Consider the following 19,951-nt stretch of genomic DNA (forward strand, 5'->3'; position numbering starts at 1 on the left):
TATATTTATCAATAATATATCAACGTAAAATTTAATTGCTGTGTGGACAATCCCGATTTCATCTTCGTGATTTCACAATTATTTTAACTTTCACGATTTCAACTTCACAGATTCACGATTTTATTGTAATTAATTCATGTTTTGAACATCACAATTTCAACTTTAGCATTTTCTCATGTTTGGCTTATCATTATAAAATATTATAATGATAATGATAAGGAAATTACAAAATAACATGATTCACCATAGATGCAAAATGCAAAACAGTACTATCTAATCGGCAATCGCAATTGTAAAGTATTCGCTATTTATCTGCGGGTGTATGCTAAAAAGCAAACCTAGAATACCGCGTCTGCATGTTACAGGTGAATGTCTTACACGTTCTGTGCACTGACGATATTATTTGTACGCAATTGACGCGTTAATAACTCCAGGAAATTTTGCATTGTGTTAATTGTCAAATGTCTGACAAATATATGATCAGACTATTTCTTTACTCTTACAGAAAATAGGCTATTCAGAAGTAAATTTTCATTCGCTATTTCTATATACAGATTCCGTATTTGCACGAATACGGAATTTCGTATTTTAGTAATATACGGACTTGTTATAAAAATTCCGTATATTAGTAAAATACGGACTTCGTACATCAAAGTTCCCGTATATTACGAGTGTACGGAGTTCGTATACTAGTCATGTACGGACTGGTATAATATACGGTCCCGTACATCTCCGTATTTCAAGTTTCCCGTATTCTTACACGTATATTAATGATATACGGAATTCCGTACACTTCCGTATATCCATGTCTTTTTCGCAGTGAGAATAGATAGCAATATGTTGAACTACATTGAGCGTAGAAGTAATTTTCCTGACGTCATGTCTGGCGTCATATCTGACGTCATATGACGCGAAAGCATTCATTTTTATGCTGTGATTGCCCTATTTATTTGATAGGCGAATAATGTGGAGCGTGTTAGAATAATCAGTTACTTAACTTTGAATGTTCTCAAATTAAATACAGTTTACCTATACACCGACTGCATGATTACCTATACACCGACTACATGATTATCTGTACATCAACTACATGATTACCTATAAACCGACTACATGATTACCTATACACCGACTACATGATTACCTTTACATCGACTACATGAGAAATTATACATCGACTACATTATTACCTTTACACCGACAACATGATTACCTATACACCGACAACATGATAACCTATACACCGACTACATGATTACCTATACACCGACTACATGATTACCTTTACACCGACTACATGATTACCTATACACCGACTACATGATTACCTATACACCGACTACATGATTACCTATACACCGACTACATGATTACCTTTACACCAACTACATGATTACCTATACACCGACTACATGATTACCTATACACCGACTACATGATTACCTTTACATCGATTACATGAGAAATTATACACCGACTACATGATAACATGTAAACTGACTACATGATTACCTTCACACTGACTACACGACTTCCTATACAACGACCACACGATAACATTTACACCAACTACATGATTACCTTTACACCAACTATATGATAACCTTTACACCGATTACATGATCACGTTATCACCAACTACATTATGACCTGTACACCGACTACGTGATTACCTATACACCGACTACATGATAACCTATACACCGACTACATGATTACCTTTACACCAACAACATGATTACTTATACATGGACTACAAGATTATATATACACCGACTACATTATTACCTATACACCGACTACATGATTACCTATATACCAACAACATAATTACCTATACACCGACAACATGATTACCTTTACACCAGCCCGGTATTTCCTATACAACGACAACATGATAACCTTTACATCGACAACATGATAACATGTAAACTGACTACATGATTACCTTCACACCGACTACACGACTACCTATACAACGACTACACGATTACCTTTACATCGACAACATGATAACCTATAAACCGACTACATGATTTCCTTCACACCGACAACACGACTACCTAAACAACGGGTACACGATAATCTTTACACCAACTACATTATTACCTATACGCCGACTACATGATTACCTATATACCAACACCATAATTACCTATACACCGACTACACGATTTCCTTTACACCGACTACATTATTACCTATACACCAACAACATTATTACCTATACACCGACTACACGATTATCTTTACACCGACTACATTATTACCTATACACCAACAACATAATTACCTATACACCGACTACACGATTATCTTTACACCGACTATATGAGAGACAAATTACTTCTGAAAGATTCTTGTCACCGTTATATTACTTGATAGTGTACTTTTCAGTATCGAACGTTTGCTACATTGTCTTGTTAAAGTTGTAAAATATATGTGCCGCGGCTATGACACTTGTTGACACATTGATGCATTATTGAAATCATTGATATCAGGACATTTTCTAAACTTGAAACAAATAGGGTCAACCTACCTGATTTCATAGTGCATACAATTACTTAATAAAATGCATGTTAAATACATTGTACCATAGCTTTGTTTGTTTGGACAGACGTTTCAAAAACTATGTGATGGAGTAAAAATGAAGATAATGGGTAAATTAGATAACTAACCTCCTGTATTTTGTGTAATGCCAATCCATCGTGAATGAGCCGACAAAGCCGGATATTCGGAGCTCAACAATACATTAAGTCCAGGTATTCCGTTTGAAATGAAAGTTCCTTGAAAACAAAAACACTATATGACCGATACTTTCAATTTATTCATACTGATTTGTAGAAATAGAAAGATTTAATAAGCATGCTAAACATGTTTGATTGGAATTTACACAATTTCCTTATTGACTTTGGTGTATTTTTACTTATGTTCGTAAGTGATGTTTAAATAAACTATGAAGAACAAAAGGCAGTCGGTGTGTGATTTCTTTTAATTTCATCCATATATACTATAAATAAAGACAAGGTAAAAAGGTTCACGGGAACTATCACCCGGCCTTATCATTAGTCCCACATTTTTGTTAATTTTCAACCAATTTTCACCAAATAAAATGCAATCGACGAAATGATTTCTGTTTCCAACATTGTTTACTGTAATACCAGTTTATACAGAAAAAGATCGAATTTGAAACCAAAACTTTTTTGTCTTGATCGGACATCGCTTGACGTAAGAAGACGGTTTTGAACATTAATCGATCTATTCTATCTATTTCAAATAAAAACAATGCATGCAAACAACTGAAACTGTTAAGACCGCTTTCAACTTTCGCTTACCGGTCCAAATTTAATCCAAAATGTCTACGGGTAGGCACATTCAGTTATTTGCACTAATTTCTTAAATTTCCGGCATTTCATGTATAAACAAGTCATGTACCGGATATCCTTTACGTGTACCCCGTTCCGCATAGTGAAGATAAAATGAAGCTAGGTAACAGCGGGAAACCGAAATAGAGCATGCGCATTACGAAAAACTCGGGTCAAATGAAATGTCCAGAAATGTAGAACCTTTTACCTTGTCTTTATTTACAGTATATATGGACGAAATTAAAAGACCACTCACCGACTGCCTGTATGTAGAACAACCTATGAAAATGTTATAAGTCACCGTTAGTTTTCCTATTATTTCTTTTAAACTTTTTATTTACCCCAAACTTCAATTCCAGAATTCTCTGACAAGAAGACAACAGATACACCTGCTTGTATCGTTAATGTGGCCGCTGGTCGTACAACTATCATATCATTGACAATAATTGGACTTTGACTTGGAATCCATGTGGTATCCACCTAATATGTACACAAATATACTATGACTAACTGAGATTTAATACTAGTATGTGGTAATTAACAACAATAGTATACCTTAAGAAATTGTGTATTATTCTTTACAAGTTTATAAGTGACAATTCACAACATTTTAATGAAACAATTACCTCCTTTTTGTAATCGAACTAACTACGAATAAAGGATAAGTTATTCGAAATCAACTATTTTAAATACCCAGAGGCATTGACCATGGTAAATGTTCGATCAATTTATTGTTTACTTATATTTATTTTATTTTTCTTACGTCAATACTCTTTCCGACGGAAGTGACATCCACATCTGGTGCGTTTGAGTGCTGACATCCAAATAACTCTATCAGCAGTGAAGGATACATCCAATTGTAATATAATACTGGGCTGAACGTCAAATATCGGGCCTGAAATGTTACATTTCAAGTCATATAAAAACAACTACATATATGTCGCCTACGGTAACATAAACAACAATAAAATATATTACTTTGAAACAACAATTTAATAAAATACCGATTAAAGAGGCAATTACTTCAAAATAAGTGGTCTCGAGAAATTTGTTATTTATTACATTTGTACATCATAGTACGGTATATAGTCTATAAATGCAACACAAAAGGCATGGCTAAATCACTGTTGTAATTTATAATGCAAAACATAAAAAAAACCTCCGACATGAACAATATTCAAATAAATAAATTAAAATGACATGAATTGTAATATAAAATTAACTACATGCAGGTATTTTTGTACATAATTTAGCATGTAAGTTACACCATATTACCAGGTGAATAAACCAAGACAACATTTGGATATGTTCGGCACGGTGGTTAATTAAAGTAGAAGTTGTATTCATTAAAAAGTTAGCTGTATTGCCTCTAATATGAAAGAACTCATTGACCTTAAGCAATTAATGAACGATATGATGGACAAACATATATTTACGTCGGGAAACTTTACATTTGTCAATCAAAATCAAAAATGATTTCCATCCAATATCAGAAAAGAGAGATAATAAAACATAAAACAAATAATTAAAACAACAGACACACACAGACATTTGAAAACAGAACTCAAAACCTTTATGGAAGGATCAAGATCCGTTGTTGTAGATTGTCCTTGTCTTTCAATCAAATCTCCGAGCACATCATCTGATAACCGTATTTTATATGGCATCCATATATAACCATCAGTACTGTACGATATCCTGTATAATAAACATATTGTTACTTCAACATACTAATGTAAGATAGAAAAATCAACCGTTACATTTCCAATTCATTTAAGACGAGCTGGTGTAAAATTATAATTATATAACTGTTTGGAACTGTGGTCAAAATATTTATTTTGTAATGAACTAAGTACACTGCATAGTCCATACGTCAAATGTGTTTGAATAAAAGATACTGGAATTGAAACTTCCGTAAATATATTTACCTGAATGTCCTCGAGTACCAACCATTATCGCTGTCTTCGACTGTGATTTTTGTTATTTCCCAAACATCCTCGAGATCTATTTTCAGGTACTGGAACTGTTTTGTGCCAGCAATCCACCCAGCTGTAAAATAAGCTAGATTAAACTATGAAATGTTTCAGTCGTATTGTCGCATATTTTGCTGCCAGCATTAACCATATAATTATCGTGTTAACTATCTCATTAACTAGTTAGTATTCGTGTTAATACTGTAAATAACAAATATTTATCACACTTACTCACCGTGTATATCCAGTAACGCAGGAATGTGCAAATAACGCAGGAATGTGCAAAAGTAATGTAGAATTGTGCAATTAAGTGGCAAAAAACGAGCACCGCGATAAGTAAATGGAACAATATTTTTATTGTACACCAAAGTGGAAGAAATGAGTTAGCACATACGGTTGCTGAGACATTATATTTTAAAACTTCATCAAAGATATTTTCATGATAAAATTTATTTTTCAAGATCATTCGTGAAAATGACGACCTGACTAGCGTATCGACAGCGATTTTTAGTTTAATTTATATCTTTATATACAATTATTTTTCCAGTGAAATACCATTTATATGGATACATGCTTGAATAGTTAGAATTTGGATTGTCTATAAACATAATATGTCATGCTATACGTTATTCGAAGATGACGTTGATTATCGTACAATCGTACAGTATTGTATTTATATTTAATGGTATGAAAGGTGACCAGGTCCCGAACTTACCACCACCGTTTCTCGCCGCACTTGCATTATGCGTGACGTCATATTCAGAAGATGCCGAAAACTGGTTGTCCCGGAGATCATTTGTCAATGGAGAATCACAACTTCCGGTTGTCGATTCTGAAAGTAAATATAGATCATTTTATCTAACTGCTCGTTGCTTTATAAATATCTAAAAGCTTGAACTGGATTTGTTTCATTCATTGTTAATAAATGAGTTAATGTATTTTTTTAATCTAGCTACCTCTATGATTGTGTAATCAATACTGAATTTATTACCGGGTTGGATAAACTTATTTTATGCGAGCAGAATATTACTTAGTTTAGTCAACGAGTTCAATTAATTTAGTAATGAAGCTACGTGAATATAATATTCTATTTATTTTTTATCCAAATGAGAATAATTTACAGTAAAAGAATATCTTTTTCGTTGACACGCTAACAGTTTAACTTAATATTTAGCGCGTCATTACGATATGTTTGTATTACGCAAATGACGTCACGTCAAAATATATGCACAGCACGGCATGTGATAAAAGTAAGTATGACAATAATGACACATGTGGCACGGGTGATTTTACAATATTTCTTGTAACTCTTCAATTTTAGACTCAATATGGTATTGAATTATTTTACAGGTTTATTTCTTTACTACGGTACTTAATCATTCATGCATCTTTACATTTTTACTTTCAAGGGTTAATCAATAAGGTTGTACTTCATACTACATTGTTTACACACTTTATCGTACAGTGATGATTTTAATTAATATTTCACACGTTTCGATAGTAATAGCGTGAAATTATTGTCTATCGCGTTACGCATTCAAAAGGGTGAATACTGGTCAGTCGTGTTTAATGAATCGTGACTTAACTCAATATGTATATTGTAATGTGTAAAGAGGGTCATTCTACCAGACGATTTCACAGAGACACGTTGTATAAATATTTTACACTTCCAATTTAGCACGTGGCGGCCGTTGCGACTCGGGATGGAAGAAAGCAGTATTTTATCTAGTTAGAGTCTTTGTTAGATTCTAGACAGCAGACATTTGAGAAGAAAATAAACGAAATTTCACAAAATCAAATTTCGGCGTGTACTAGTGGTACTTATGTGTTCAAGAAGAAAGGCCACGAGCAACAGTTTATGGTGAACGCTAAAGTTATGGATAAAATGAGACAAGCAGACGGTTATCTTGCTACCATTACTGAGGAAGATTCGAATTTGTCTGCTAGCAGTGCCAGAGAAAAAATTTCAGAAGGTATGGACATTTTGTCACATCGTCAAATTTTTTTTTAAAATTGGCCGACAGTTCAGAGCATGGTTGGCGTGTCGTACAAGAGTACGAGTCTCATCCATTGGCAGATAACTCCGACGATGAGAAGAAAATCTACAAAGCACAAATTCAAGCAGATAGGAAGGTTCGTCAGGAACGTCGAGTACGAGCTAGACGCTTTTCACCGTACCCTGCTACTAAGGCGTTGCCAGCTTCAGATAGTCGTCCTCCGAATCAACAGACAGCAAAACAGGAAACCAGGGCTATGCTTCAAGTTGGGAAACCCGGGCATTGGCGGGCAGAGTGCCGCATGGACTTGCAGGCTGATAAGAATGGCAATACACAGATAAGTATAAATTATGGTTCATTTTTGTTAAATGGAGTTGAGGAGTCTGATAACTTTAATATTGAGAAAATGAAGTTAAGCTATAAATGCTCTAATGATTTGATAAAGAATGTTTCACATATGTCTGACAACGATAAGATTTAAGATAAAGTAGTGTCTCAGGTTGGGAGATTGCATAATTGCATTAAGCACTGGCAAGAGGCGGAGCCAGGTGAATATATTTTAAGTGTAGTTTCAGAAGGATATAAGTTGCCTTTTAAAACGTTACCAAAATCTGTTGAACTTACAAATAATAGGTCTGCCAGAGAAAATGCTGCATTTGTTTCGAGTGAGATTCGAGCCCTTCTCACTAAAGGTTGTATAGAAGAAGTTACAGAGGCACCTTTTGTGGTAAACCCGTAAACTGTTGCTTATAATAGGCATGGTAAACCGAGGTTAGTCTTAGACTGCCGACATATTAATCCAGATTTATTCAAGTACAAATTTTGTTATGAAAGTCATGACTTGGCGAGACAAGTCTTTTCAAAAGGTGATTTTCTGTATACGTTTGATATTAAAGGGGCGTATCATCATATTATGATATTTCCCCAACATGCAACTTATTTAGGTTTCTCATGGACAGAATTGGGAAAGAAGAGATATTTTGTGTTTCGGGTTTTGCCGTTCGGTATATCTACCGCCGGATATATATTTACTAAGGTATTACGGGTAGTAATCAAGAAATGGAGAAATTTGGGGATGAAAATCATTTTGTTTTTAGATGATGGTTTAGGTGGTGCTAGCTCTCTTGAGATGGTCAGGGAAAACAGTATTTTTGATAAAAAAGATTTGATTAGTTTCGGTTTTCTGTTAGCCGAAGATAAGTGTCAGTGGGAGCCGATTCAGCAAACTATTTGGGTAGGCTATCTTTGGAATACATGTGAGGGTGTGCTGAAAGTAACGCAAGAAAGAATAGATCGGACTGAATCATTATTACAGTTTTTTATTACTTCTGTATGCAAGGGTGTAGTTTTGTTTTCGGTCAAAAAGGTAGCATGTTTAACGGGTCAGTTGATATCGATGATGAGTGTCTTTGGTTCGGTAGTAAGACTCAGAACCCGATATTTATATGAATGTGTAAATAGCAGAGCAAGCTGGAATGCTCCAGTCAAAATAAGCAGTGGTGCATTTGATGAGCTTATTTATTGGCGTGAACATATTAGAAATTTGAACAAGGGTTCGTTATTTTCTGAAATAGGTGATACGGCATACGTCTTTGTTGACGCCAGTGGAGCTGGAAGTTGTAATTATGCAAACGTCTTTGTTGACGCAAGTAATGTAGGTTTTGGGGTTACATACAGGGTGTTGCAGACAGCGATGTAATCGGTTCTTGGTTAGAATCCGAGAGCATTTTGAGCTCCACCTGGCGTGAGCTCGAGTCTGTATATAGGGTTGTACTCTCAAATTTACCTTACTAGTATCTCCATGGTAGAGAAGTGTTGATAAACACAGATAATAAAAATGTGTGTAGTGTGTTGCAAAATGGTAGTAGCAAACCACAATTGCAAGAGATAGCATTAAAGGTAGATGAATTGTGTGATGACAAACAAATTAATTTACATTCTCGTTGGTTACAAAGAAAAAATAATGTTGAAGCTGATTTTTCTGAGCAGATGTTCGGACAGTGATGATTGGTCAGTTGTTGACTGGATTTTCAAAGTATTAGATGACAAATGGGGAAAGCATACCTTTGACCGTTTTGCGTGTCATTACAACACTTAAATGTAAATGCTTTAATTCAAGATACTGGTGTCCGGGTACAGCAGGTATAGATGCTTTTGAGCAACCTTGGGTCGGTGAGAACAATTGGTTTGTTCCACCGCCAAGATTAATAGTAAGGTGCGTCAATAAAATTAATAGAGACAAATGTAGTGGTACTTTAGTGGTGCCATGTTGGCATTCGGTACTATTTTGGCCATGTCTTTTTCCAGCACGGAAACCAGCAAGCTTTATCAAAGATGTCTTTATGTTTCAGCCTGATGTTCTTACGAAGCGTGGTTTTGGCAGAAACGGCGTTTTTGATGGGAGGCCGTTGAATTTTAGATTAATAGCTATAAGATTTTGATATGTATAGGTGTGTTATATTTTGTGTGTGTTTTCCTTCAGGTTTAAACTTGAGACGGTGCATTGAGGATGAGGTACAGAAATCAGGCGTTTCAGACAGTTCTTTTAAAGATACCGCTGGGAAGATGGCTGATTATCTTGTTAGCTCTAAAAGCGACAGTACAGTGAAAAAGTATTATTTTTATTTCCTGAAATGGGAAAAATATATTAATCAAAGGGAGGCAACAGTGTTCCAGCTTCGCCAATTCTAATAGCTATGTACTTAACTGGTTTAATAGACAAAAAGTGTTCTTATGCCATGGTTTCATCTACGGTCTACGGAATAAAATGGGCTCATTCACTCCGTAATCTACCAGATCCTACGGACAACTTGTTTATAAAAAACTTGTTAGAAACGTCTAAGCGTCTGTATTCTAAACCGGTCAACAAAAAAGAACCAGTTTCTACAGAAATAATTACTGAACTTTGTGCAAAGTATGCAAACAGTATTGACATTTTCGTACTACGAGATTTATGTATGATCTTATTTGATTATGTTGCATTTTTAAGGTTTGATGAGATAAGAAATCTCCGTTGTAATGACATTACTTTTCATGACAATTATTTTTCTTTGAAAATTAACAAAAGCAAGACTGATCAGTATCGTTTTGGCTCAGAAATTGTTATTGCAAAGGGGGTTTCCGAAGCATGTCCATACGTAATGCTACAACGGTATTTAAGAATTTCAAATCAAAGTATAAGCAGTCCTAAATTTTTATTTCGTCCTGGTATACGGTCAAAAGGTAATGGTTGTTTGATTTATAAAGACAAATGTTTGAGTTACACTCGAGCAAGGGAAACTTTGTTGCACAGGTTGAGAGAGGTAGCAGGAGATTTGAACTTGGGATTGCATTCCTTACGGTCTGGTGGTGTAACTGCTGCTGCTAATGCAGGTGTGAATGATCGGTGTTTGAAACGACACGGTCGTTGGAAGGGTGACAGTAGTAAAGATGGCTATATTGCCGATTCTTTAGACAGGAGATTAGAAGTATCTAAGCTTTTAGGATTATAATACTTTTTGTTGTTGTTTTACAATCCGATACAACGCCAGCCCCTTCTTTTTGATTTTCTAAACGTTCGTCTGGCCTTGCATATGGTGTTGTGTTGTTATTTTAGTTTAGCAAAGACTTAATATTTCACGCGTTTCGATAGTAATAGCGTGAAATTATTGTCTATCGCGTTACGCATTCAAAAGGGTGAATACTGGTCAGTCGTGTTTAATGAATCGTGACTTAACTCAATATGTATATTGTAATGTGTAAAGAGGGTCATTCTACCAGACGATTTCACAGAGACACGTTGTATAAATTTTAAAAAAAAAGTCTTTAATGTAAACATTTTTAAGTAATTCATATACAAAAATGTATTTGATTTTGTAATGAAAACATACGTCGTCGCAAGATGAGGTCCAACATTAGCGAACCGACACTTGACAAATGGACACAGGTTTCCACACGATGGTTTTTCCTGGGCGAGTCGGGTTGCACTGCGAGCAAAGACGTATGTTGTAAGATAATGAAGGCAATTTTTTAGGCAAATATTGTCATTTTAAGTGTTTTTAATCGTTGTATAAGGTACTAGAATAATCGCATTTTCTTTTAATAAGAAATTTTGCAATGACTAGGATTTGTTATGTTTGTATGTGCAGATTTGTTAGGTTTATTGGAAATATTTTTGCGTAAATCTGTTTGCATGAATGAAATAAAATATAAGCATTTGTAATTCTGAAATGTCTTAAAGAATATTTTAAAGCTTGAATGAAAATCCTTGATACAAAACAATATTTCATGTTGTAACAAACTACTTTCGGCTGCCATCTCGTAATAAACGTTCGTCTGGCCTTGCATATGGTGTTGTGTTGTTATTTTAGTTTAGCAAAGACTCATGCCTAATGTGTGTTTAATTTGTGCATGGACTTTTCATGAATTCTTGTAGAAAAATGATATAAACTGACCGAAAATACTCCTTTTAGCCGCTGGTTCACAGACAGTCACAAATCAAACTTTACTTGTGAAAATGTCTCTTTAATATACAGAGACAAATAAGGAAAAGTTTCTCCAAGTTTGAATGTAGAAATGTTAGTACAGTTTTTCAATCCTTTTGAAACTCGATTTTTACGTTGAATAAACATATCGGGCTTTTATACGAGGATTGCAAACATAAACGAGTTTTACAAGCTACTACATTTATATAATTGTGTACATCTAAATGGTACCCTTGAACAACTGGCACATACTTTGCGAAAGTTTCTTTTTTGTTTCAGTTTGTGAGCAGCTTAGTTACTCTTGCCTTACGGGTATAAATCTATGTTTAACACAGTTTAATTGATAATGTTAATTTTTGGTTGTTTCTAGATTTGTAACTGAGAATATCTTTTGTTAAACACATTATTTATGTTTATGTGGCGAATTGGCCGTGTGGTAACGCATCGGACTGGTAATCTGAGGATTACCAGGCGCATGGGTTCAAACCTCGTTGCTTCCGTACACTCATTACTTAGTACTTGTTAGTTCTAGGTGTTTCAATAATCTTACAGCTTCTAACACAGTGTAGCTGAAACATATTCTTATAACTTTTTAACACACATGAATATTGCACGTTAACACAATTAAATGATCTGGTTCAGGAACAATAATATCATACGACTATTTAAGTAGGGTTTTTGGTCGTTAAGCAATTACCTCGCGCCATTCGCTTGTTTAATGCTACTTAACTTTGGAAAGATAAATACATAATTCTGTCCTACTTTTATAATAATACGAAATTCATCTTGTTTACTGCAAGCGTCAGATCTAAAGCTGCATTTACTTTGTGCAATGTTATAACATATAACGTTATATAACATTATATAACATACAGCATGGAAAACATCATTTATGTTATGCTAGTGAATGTTCTATTTTAAGTTAAACTTATAAAAGGTATTGATTCGTAACGTTAACAATACAAATAGTACGTGTATCATGTGTATGTATGGTCACTAAATGTTATGTAGCTGACACTATCTGCGTTTAACTTGAATTATTTATTACATGTAGTTGCTAATAGGAAATTTTAGATATAAAAATAAGCAACAAACATTTACACATAAATACAAAAACCGTTAAATTTAACACTTGTAAACTTTGAATATCCTTCCCGCAAAAATAACGAGAATAAAGTGTTCATATGCTGTACACATATATATATGTCTTATTCAATATGCTACTTAACTAAACTTTACCAGTTTGAACTTAAACCTGCCTTCTTCTATGTTTCAGCAAGATAACAGAAAAAGTAAGTAGTTATCATGAAAGCAATTAAAGTGACTTACTAAAAACATTTTTAACTAATCGAACGACTTTTGTAACCTTGTGTTTGTGAACAGTTGAACATACGAGTGCATGTTAAGATTATGTGTGTATAGTGTGCATTCTAAATATCAAACCTTGATCTAACTAAGAAGTGCAAAAACAAAATCACATTCTTACCTGTCTGATAATAACTAACACGCAGTAGAATAAGAAAATAAAAAAATGATTTAATTAATGTCGATTCAAACATTTCTCCACAAGTTGTTTAACTGTATGAAATAATTCAACTATTTGAAATAATTCAAAATTAAGAATGAATCTAATCCACACATTTTCACGATGTATGTAATCAACGGTTGTGAGTAAGTGTAAACTACGGAATCCTGGCGCGACCTTCTGTTGCTAAGGAACATATTACTGGGTACGTCGTTGTCTTGAATCTGGTTTGAGTTTACGAAACAGTCTGCTGTTATCAATATATTATCGTTGTTGATGGCGGCTATGTCCATCATTTTATAATTGATAAAATACTTTTATTTATTCTAACTTAATTGTTTTAAAGATCATAAAACAAGACAAAATATGATAAAGTCAAAACATATATACTATAAAGAAATAAATGTAAATGTTAAATACATAAAATATTTATTAATGGAAACCTATGCTAAATTTTGCATCATTTTGAGCAACATTGAAATTTTGTAACGGATTTGCGCAGCTTTGATTTGTGGGACAGTCCATTTAAACTTTATGGGAGTTCAGTGTTAAAATAATCGAAAAATGAACTACCAACAGTATAGAGAATGATCTGGCGATATAGTTGTAGCAATAGTCAATCACTTTCGATTTGATAAAGCCACAAAAAAATGACAATTTACAACTAAAGTTTAAAGCGATAAGATCACACACTAAACTTATTAAATGATTAACTGGCAATACGGAAGTCACACATCGTAACTGTTCTCATCCTTAAGTAAATATTACAGTATCCGGATGTTGATCTATACCAGGATCTTATATCAGCATTTGTGACTACATACCATAACATCTCGGCGATTGTCACAAACAAATCGAGCAATATTTTAAACATATCCGTTTATGAATGTTTATCAAAACGTTTTATTTACAAATTACTTAAGTTGTTTAAACTTTTTCTCGTTTTGATTTTAATTTAAGTTAAAATCCTGAACATAAATTTTCCATTTTTTTATTTTTAGGATTTTCTTTCTTTCTTTTCTTTTCTTTTCTTTCTTTCCTTGTTTCTTTCTTTCTTTCTTTCTTCCTTTCTTTCTTCTTTCTTTCTTTCATTCTTTCTTTGTTCGTAAGAAGGAATTTTATTGGACAACTACATAATGTTGTACAATTATTGAAAGTTCAGGCAATTAATATAGGTTAATTAAGTTACAGAAACGAGCATCGAAAAACAAGGCTATGTGTTTGTACGAGGGGCAGAGCCTCGAAACCCGAGGCTATCTGATTTGTGGGAAGGGATGTAGCCCCCCCCCCCCCGAGTATAAATCAGATCGCCGAGTGATTTGATATTCTTATCTCTTTTGTATCATAGGCAAAAATAAAAACAAAAGATCAATGCCATTTTTTCATATCATTGTAAATATTGACGGACAATGGTAGGATACTACGTTATCGCTTTATGGTGTTTATGCCTTTAAAATTCCGTTGTACATGTACGTGTATATTGTATAGAATGTTTTTTTTTCAAATTTGATTTTTTTTGGTAGAATTCGAGGTATTTAATACGCACGGGTGATAGTATGGCAAGCAGTATTATATACGAGGGTGGGTCAATATTTAATGCTATATGGTGAAAAAAAAAACCAAAAAAAAATCAAATATTTTACAAAATAATCTTCTCCAGCAGGAATACCAAGTTTCAGACGTGTCATCCAATTACATTTATAATCTTCCTTAGGTATACCTATGGAACGCCGTGACTGTCTTATGATATCAATGTTTTTGCTATCTTGTGAAATGATGATATTATTTTGTCATTTAAGCATATTAACATGTGCAATTTACATCATATCTTGTCTAAAGAAAATGCTGACTTGTTCAAACAGCATGTTAACTTGTCAAATAATCATTATGACATGTGCAGACAACAGGTTAACTTGTCAAAGTATCATGATGACTTGTGCAAACGACATGTTAACTTGTCAAAATATCATGATGACTTGTGCAAACAACATGTGAACTTGTCAAAATTTCATGCTGACATGTGCAAACAGCATGTTAACTTGTCGAGTTATCGTGATGACATGCTCATAATACCTTAACTTTTGCACAAGTCATCACGATTCTTTGACAAATGAACATGTTGTCTGCACATGTCATTAATGAATTTATTTGACAAGTTAAACAATGCTTGTTAAAACAAGTCAGCATTTTCTTTAGACAAGATTTTGATTGTAAATTGCCCACATTTTAAAAATATGCTTAAATGACAAAATAATATCATAAAACTTTTTGTTAACATGGCATTTGTCTACAAGTCAATGCAATTATCCTTGGACAAGTTTACATGTCGTTTGCACAAGTCCATTCATGATACTTGGACAAGTTAAACATGCTGTATGCACATGTCATTAACGATTAATTCGAACAAGTTAAACATGCTGTTTACACAGTTATCATGGAAAATTTTGGACATTTTAGGCATGGCAATTTTTCCCCCAAGTTATCATAATACTTTGACAGTTAACGTGGGGGTTTTGAAACATGTCAGCACTAATACCAAGATAAACATGTCATTTTGCAACAAGTCCATCAAGATTCTTTGATAAGTTCACATGTTGTCTTCACAAGTCATCATGGTAATTTGACATGTTAACATGCTGTTTGCACAAGTCATCATGATACTTTGACAAGTAAACATGCTGTTTGTACATGTCATCACGATAATTCGACATGTTAACATGTCGTTTGCACAAGTCATCATTATACTTTGACAAGTTATCATGGCATTTGCACAAGTCATCATGACACTTTGACAAGTTAACATGCTGTTTAATAGTTTGACAAGTTAACATGTCGTTTGCACAAGTCATCATGAAATTTTGACAAGTTACCATGTCATTTGCACAAGTTATCATTATACTTTGACAAGTTAACATGTTGTTTGCACAAGTCATCACGATACTTTGACAAGTTAGCATGTTGTCTGCACATGTCATCATTAATAATTTGACAAGTTAACATGCTGTTTGTACAGGTCAGCATGTTTCTTTGACAAGACATGATGTAAATTGCATATGTTAACATGCTCAAACGACAAAATTATATCATCGTTTCACAAGATATCAAAAACATTGATTACATAAGACAGTCACGGCGTTCCATATATACCTTTCAATAGCTTAAATGTCTGACCGAAGTTCATCATTACTCTTGTAGTGATAACCAGTAATATGTTTTATTTCAGTCCTGGAAAGAGGTAAAAGTCACAGGAGGGAGCAACGTACGGAGAATACAGTGAATGTTTATGACAGTCGTTTTTATTTCCTCGGAAAACAAACCCAATTAAAACATTTTCCCTTGGTAGGGCGGAGCGTTAAAATGCAAAAAATACCCTTTTAAAAAAACAAAAGGAAAAATTTTATAAAGGGTGTTTTTCAAAAAATTTTTATTGGGGTTAAATTTTTAGATTTGACAGAAAGGCCTCTAGAAACAGGACTTTGGACAACATTTCCACGTATATTAAAAACATAACGTGCATAACTTAATGGACTTTTCTCAATTGCTTGGCAATGTATGGTCGACGAACATTTTAGTGGCCCAAATCTTTTTGTTTCAGTTGCAATAGTGACACCAAATCTCATAACAAGTCACAATATTGGAAAAACGGCGAGTGTCATATTTAGGAAACATGGTTTTAGTAATTTCAGAAAGCATTTAACTATCTTCATCTGATCAGATATTTGCAAATTGTATAATGTTTCGCCGAACTTTAAAGTTATTCTTCAGAATCGTCTGAGTTGACCCGCTTAATGGGAAGTGAAAGTCTGATGATCTTGTCAATGAAGAAGTTAAATAAAATTATATTATGCGAGTCTCTGGTGGCAAAATGTCGGCTGTTAATATCGGCCCTTTGACTGTTAAATGTCGGCCTGATGTCGGCTCAACGACTGTTGTCGGATATAAGCGTTCGACATTATCCCTAAATACAGACGATAACTGATGGTGATGATATTTGTAACTTTCAGACGCCATTTCAGTTGTTTATATGCAGTTATTAATAATAGTGTATGCATATATTTACTATAATTTATTGTGACCCGAGGAGCGACAACTTTGTCCAGATATTTAAATAAATGATATGTTACCTCGTATACATACTTGTCGTGGCTATCTAAAGATTGTAAATAACGATGACCGTACTAAGGTCATTATTCCGTTGCTAATCTATTCATAAAACCAGGTTAAGACTTCGTCTTTCATAAATTATACAAAAACAATGTCCGTGTACATGATATTTATGTTTCTTGTGTGTGTTAGTAGTAGGGTGGTGTTTGGCTCCTCAAGGGCATTTCGAGACATATGTTTGTTAGAGAGGGACGTAACAAAACAGTTTTGTACGTGTATGACTGTACATGAGTTTAAGGAGACGTGTTGTATACAAGCTATACAAGGTACATGTATTTTACTTCTTTCTATTTAAATATATAGTCTCCATTGTCAAAAATATATTAAGACAATAAACACTTAAGGTAAGATAACAAAATAATGCATACTTTATAATTATACAAAACGATGCCAAAATAATAATTCATTTTTAAACGATTGTGATCTTTTTTTATAATTCCGTCTCATGTGAAACCAAGTCGAAAATATGTTTATCACCAGAGAACTTTACAGCATATAGCAATGATTGCACCTGTAGATTGTTTGTAGAAAATCTCACTCAAAAATCTGACTCAAGTTTACTTGCACAGGTATTACAATCTCTATTTTCCACATATAACATTTATATTATGTAACCTATAGTCAATTCAACTGGATGTGTACAACAAAAATATGTTTCGTTGTGAAAGGTTTATTATGTACAGTGTTTGGATTAAAAAAAATGCAAAAATCAAGAAACACCTTTGCTAAACTCCTATAGTATGTACATGAATAAATTTAAAGCACACTGAGTTTATGTAGCATTTAACATGTTTACGATATTTACTAATATAATTTTATAACTATAATGAAGAGACTAAATACACCTTACATAACTTCAAAAATTAATACAATGTATTACATAATATAACACATATCAAACTAAAGTTTAATTTCTTCTATTAATAGTTTACGTTCACTTATTTTATTTAAGAACCATTAAAAGAAGACTTGAAAGACTTAAAAGCAAGAGAACGAACAATCATTGAACTGCAAGAAAAAGGTAAAACTTCAGATTGTAATTATATCAACGAGATGGAAAAAGTTACAATGTGGATAAAATGATTGAACACAGTCGATGTTATGAAAGTGTGTGATAACAATTTTTATATGGTCACTTTGGAATGTGAATATACACATATTTATTTCAAATTGACGGCTTGAATCTTATCGCAGTGTCCGACTTATGTTTACCTTACACTCGATATCTTTTTACTTTATGCACTTTTAGTGTATACCATAATGGCGACTTCTGGACACTTGGTTTCGGGATAAAAAAAAACCCTTTCGAGATGTTTGTAGAACTCAAATTTGATTGAATGCAACGGTTTTTAACGTAGATGTCTCGATTCTAAAACCGTCATTTCTCCGATGTTACTAAAAAACTGCGGACTGTGTTTTAGTAACATAGGAAAAATGACGGTTTTAGAAAAGAAACATCTGCGTTAAAAAATTGTTACATTCAGTCCAAACTGTGTCCTACAAATCTAGTACATTTAAAAAAAAATTTTTTCCGAAACCCAGTGCGTGTGCATTTTAGTATACTTTATAATTATGTGATTTCTATATATATATTTCGGCGATTACTGCATACTTTATAGCTTTATCTGTAAATTTCTATATATTTTACAGGTGATTTCTACTGTACCCTCTTGATTATTTCTGGCACACTAAACAGTTTATTTATCCTCGTTGTAATCAAGATCTTGGTAACCAGAGCCTACCTGAAATCCAACCAAACGAAAAACACAGAAACAACTCAAATGCAGAAGAGACTGTATGCAGTATAAAAAGTACAGTGTAAGGCCAACATTTTTTTATTAAATGTTTTACGGGACATTTAAAAAAAAATTTGGGTCGAGGGGGATAAATAAAAATAAAAATAAAATTCAATTTTTTTATCAGTCGACCACAAAATAAAAATAAAATGATAAAAGAGGTTAAAAAATTTTATTTTCAAACATTTTTTTTAAGACTCCAAAAACAGATTTTTTGTTCATAAAATCAATGATTCTATAGTTTTGAAGTATTTTTGACATAATTTTAAACAAAATAATTGAAAAAAATGCTTTAAGTCACTTTTGCTTTTGTTTTTAGTAGTTGCTTTTGTTTTTAGTAGCTGCTGATCTAGTTTCTATTAGTTTTGTCTTTAAACATGCCACACAACTCCAAATTCATTGTTTAGTCCCTTCATTTAAAGAGTATCCAAACAAGGTCGTATTGCCACTCTCAAGCTTTACTGGCACAAGCTTGCAACCAGGTAGAACCACCAACCTATTATATATAAGCTTACTGATAGTTTCCTCACGGGAATCCAAATTAACTTCCTGACAGGATTCTAATCGACAACACCACACAGGGAGAGTGGTACAAACATAATAATGTACAATGTCAGTTTCACAAGGTAAATTGAATCAACAACTTCAAATTATTTTTAAGAGAGTAA

At 33.4% G+C, this 19,951-nt stretch overlaps 2 protein-coding genes across 3 annotated transcripts in view; one reads left to right on the forward strand and one right to left on the reverse strand.

Moving 5' to 3' along the window:
• Positions 1 to 13,520, reverse strand: part of LOC132717380 (uncharacterized) — a 45,911-nt gene extending 32,391 nt beyond the window's left edge. The window contains exons 1-7 of the mRNA XM_060700835.1: positions 13,285 to 13,520; positions 6,054 to 6,170; positions 5,294 to 5,414; positions 4,937 to 5,063; positions 4,129 to 4,260; positions 3,707 to 3,845; positions 2,679 to 2,786 (exon numbers count right to left, since the gene is read on the reverse strand). Coding sequence (XP_060556818.1) covers positions 2,679 to 2,786; positions 3,707 to 3,845; positions 4,129 to 4,260; positions 4,937 to 5,063; positions 5,294 to 5,414; positions 6,054 to 6,170; positions 13,285 to 13,357 — 817 coding nt within the window. The 5' untranslated portion in view covers positions 13,358 to 13,520. The remainder of the gene's footprint in view (positions 1 to 2,678; positions 2,787 to 3,706; positions 3,846 to 4,128; positions 4,261 to 4,936; positions 5,064 to 5,293; positions 5,415 to 6,053; positions 6,171 to 13,284) is intronic.
• A 3,942-nt stretch (positions 13,521 to 17,462) lies between these two features.
• On the forward strand, positions 17,463 to 19,309 carry LOC132717381 (uncharacterized). 2 transcript variants are annotated; one of them, XM_060700837.1, is made up of 3 exons: positions 17,463 to 17,753; positions 18,440 to 18,508; positions 19,138 to 19,309. In XM_060700837.1, the coding sequence occupies exons 1-3, from the start codon at positions 17,579 to 17,581 to the stop codon at positions 19,293 to 19,295; spliced, it is 402 nt and encodes a 133-aa protein (XP_060556820.1). In that variant the 5' UTR covers positions 17,463 to 17,578; the 3' UTR covers positions 19,296 to 19,309. The 2 variants fall into 2 exon arrangements, 1 of the variants encoding a protein (XP_060556820.1); XR_009623952.1 differs by lacking the exon at positions 17,463 to 17,753 and adding an exon at positions 18,118 to 18,225.
• Positions 19,310 to 19,951: the final 642 nt, after the last annotated feature.

The sequence above is a fragment of the Ruditapes philippinarum genome, unplaced genomic scaffold (assembly GCF_026571515.1).
Source record: "Ruditapes philippinarum isolate M1 unplaced genomic scaffold, ASM2657151v2 ctg621_1_1_1_1, whole genome shotgun sequence".
Classification (NCBI taxonomy): domain Eukaryota; kingdom Metazoa; phylum Mollusca; class Bivalvia; order Venerida; family Veneridae; genus Ruditapes; species Ruditapes philippinarum.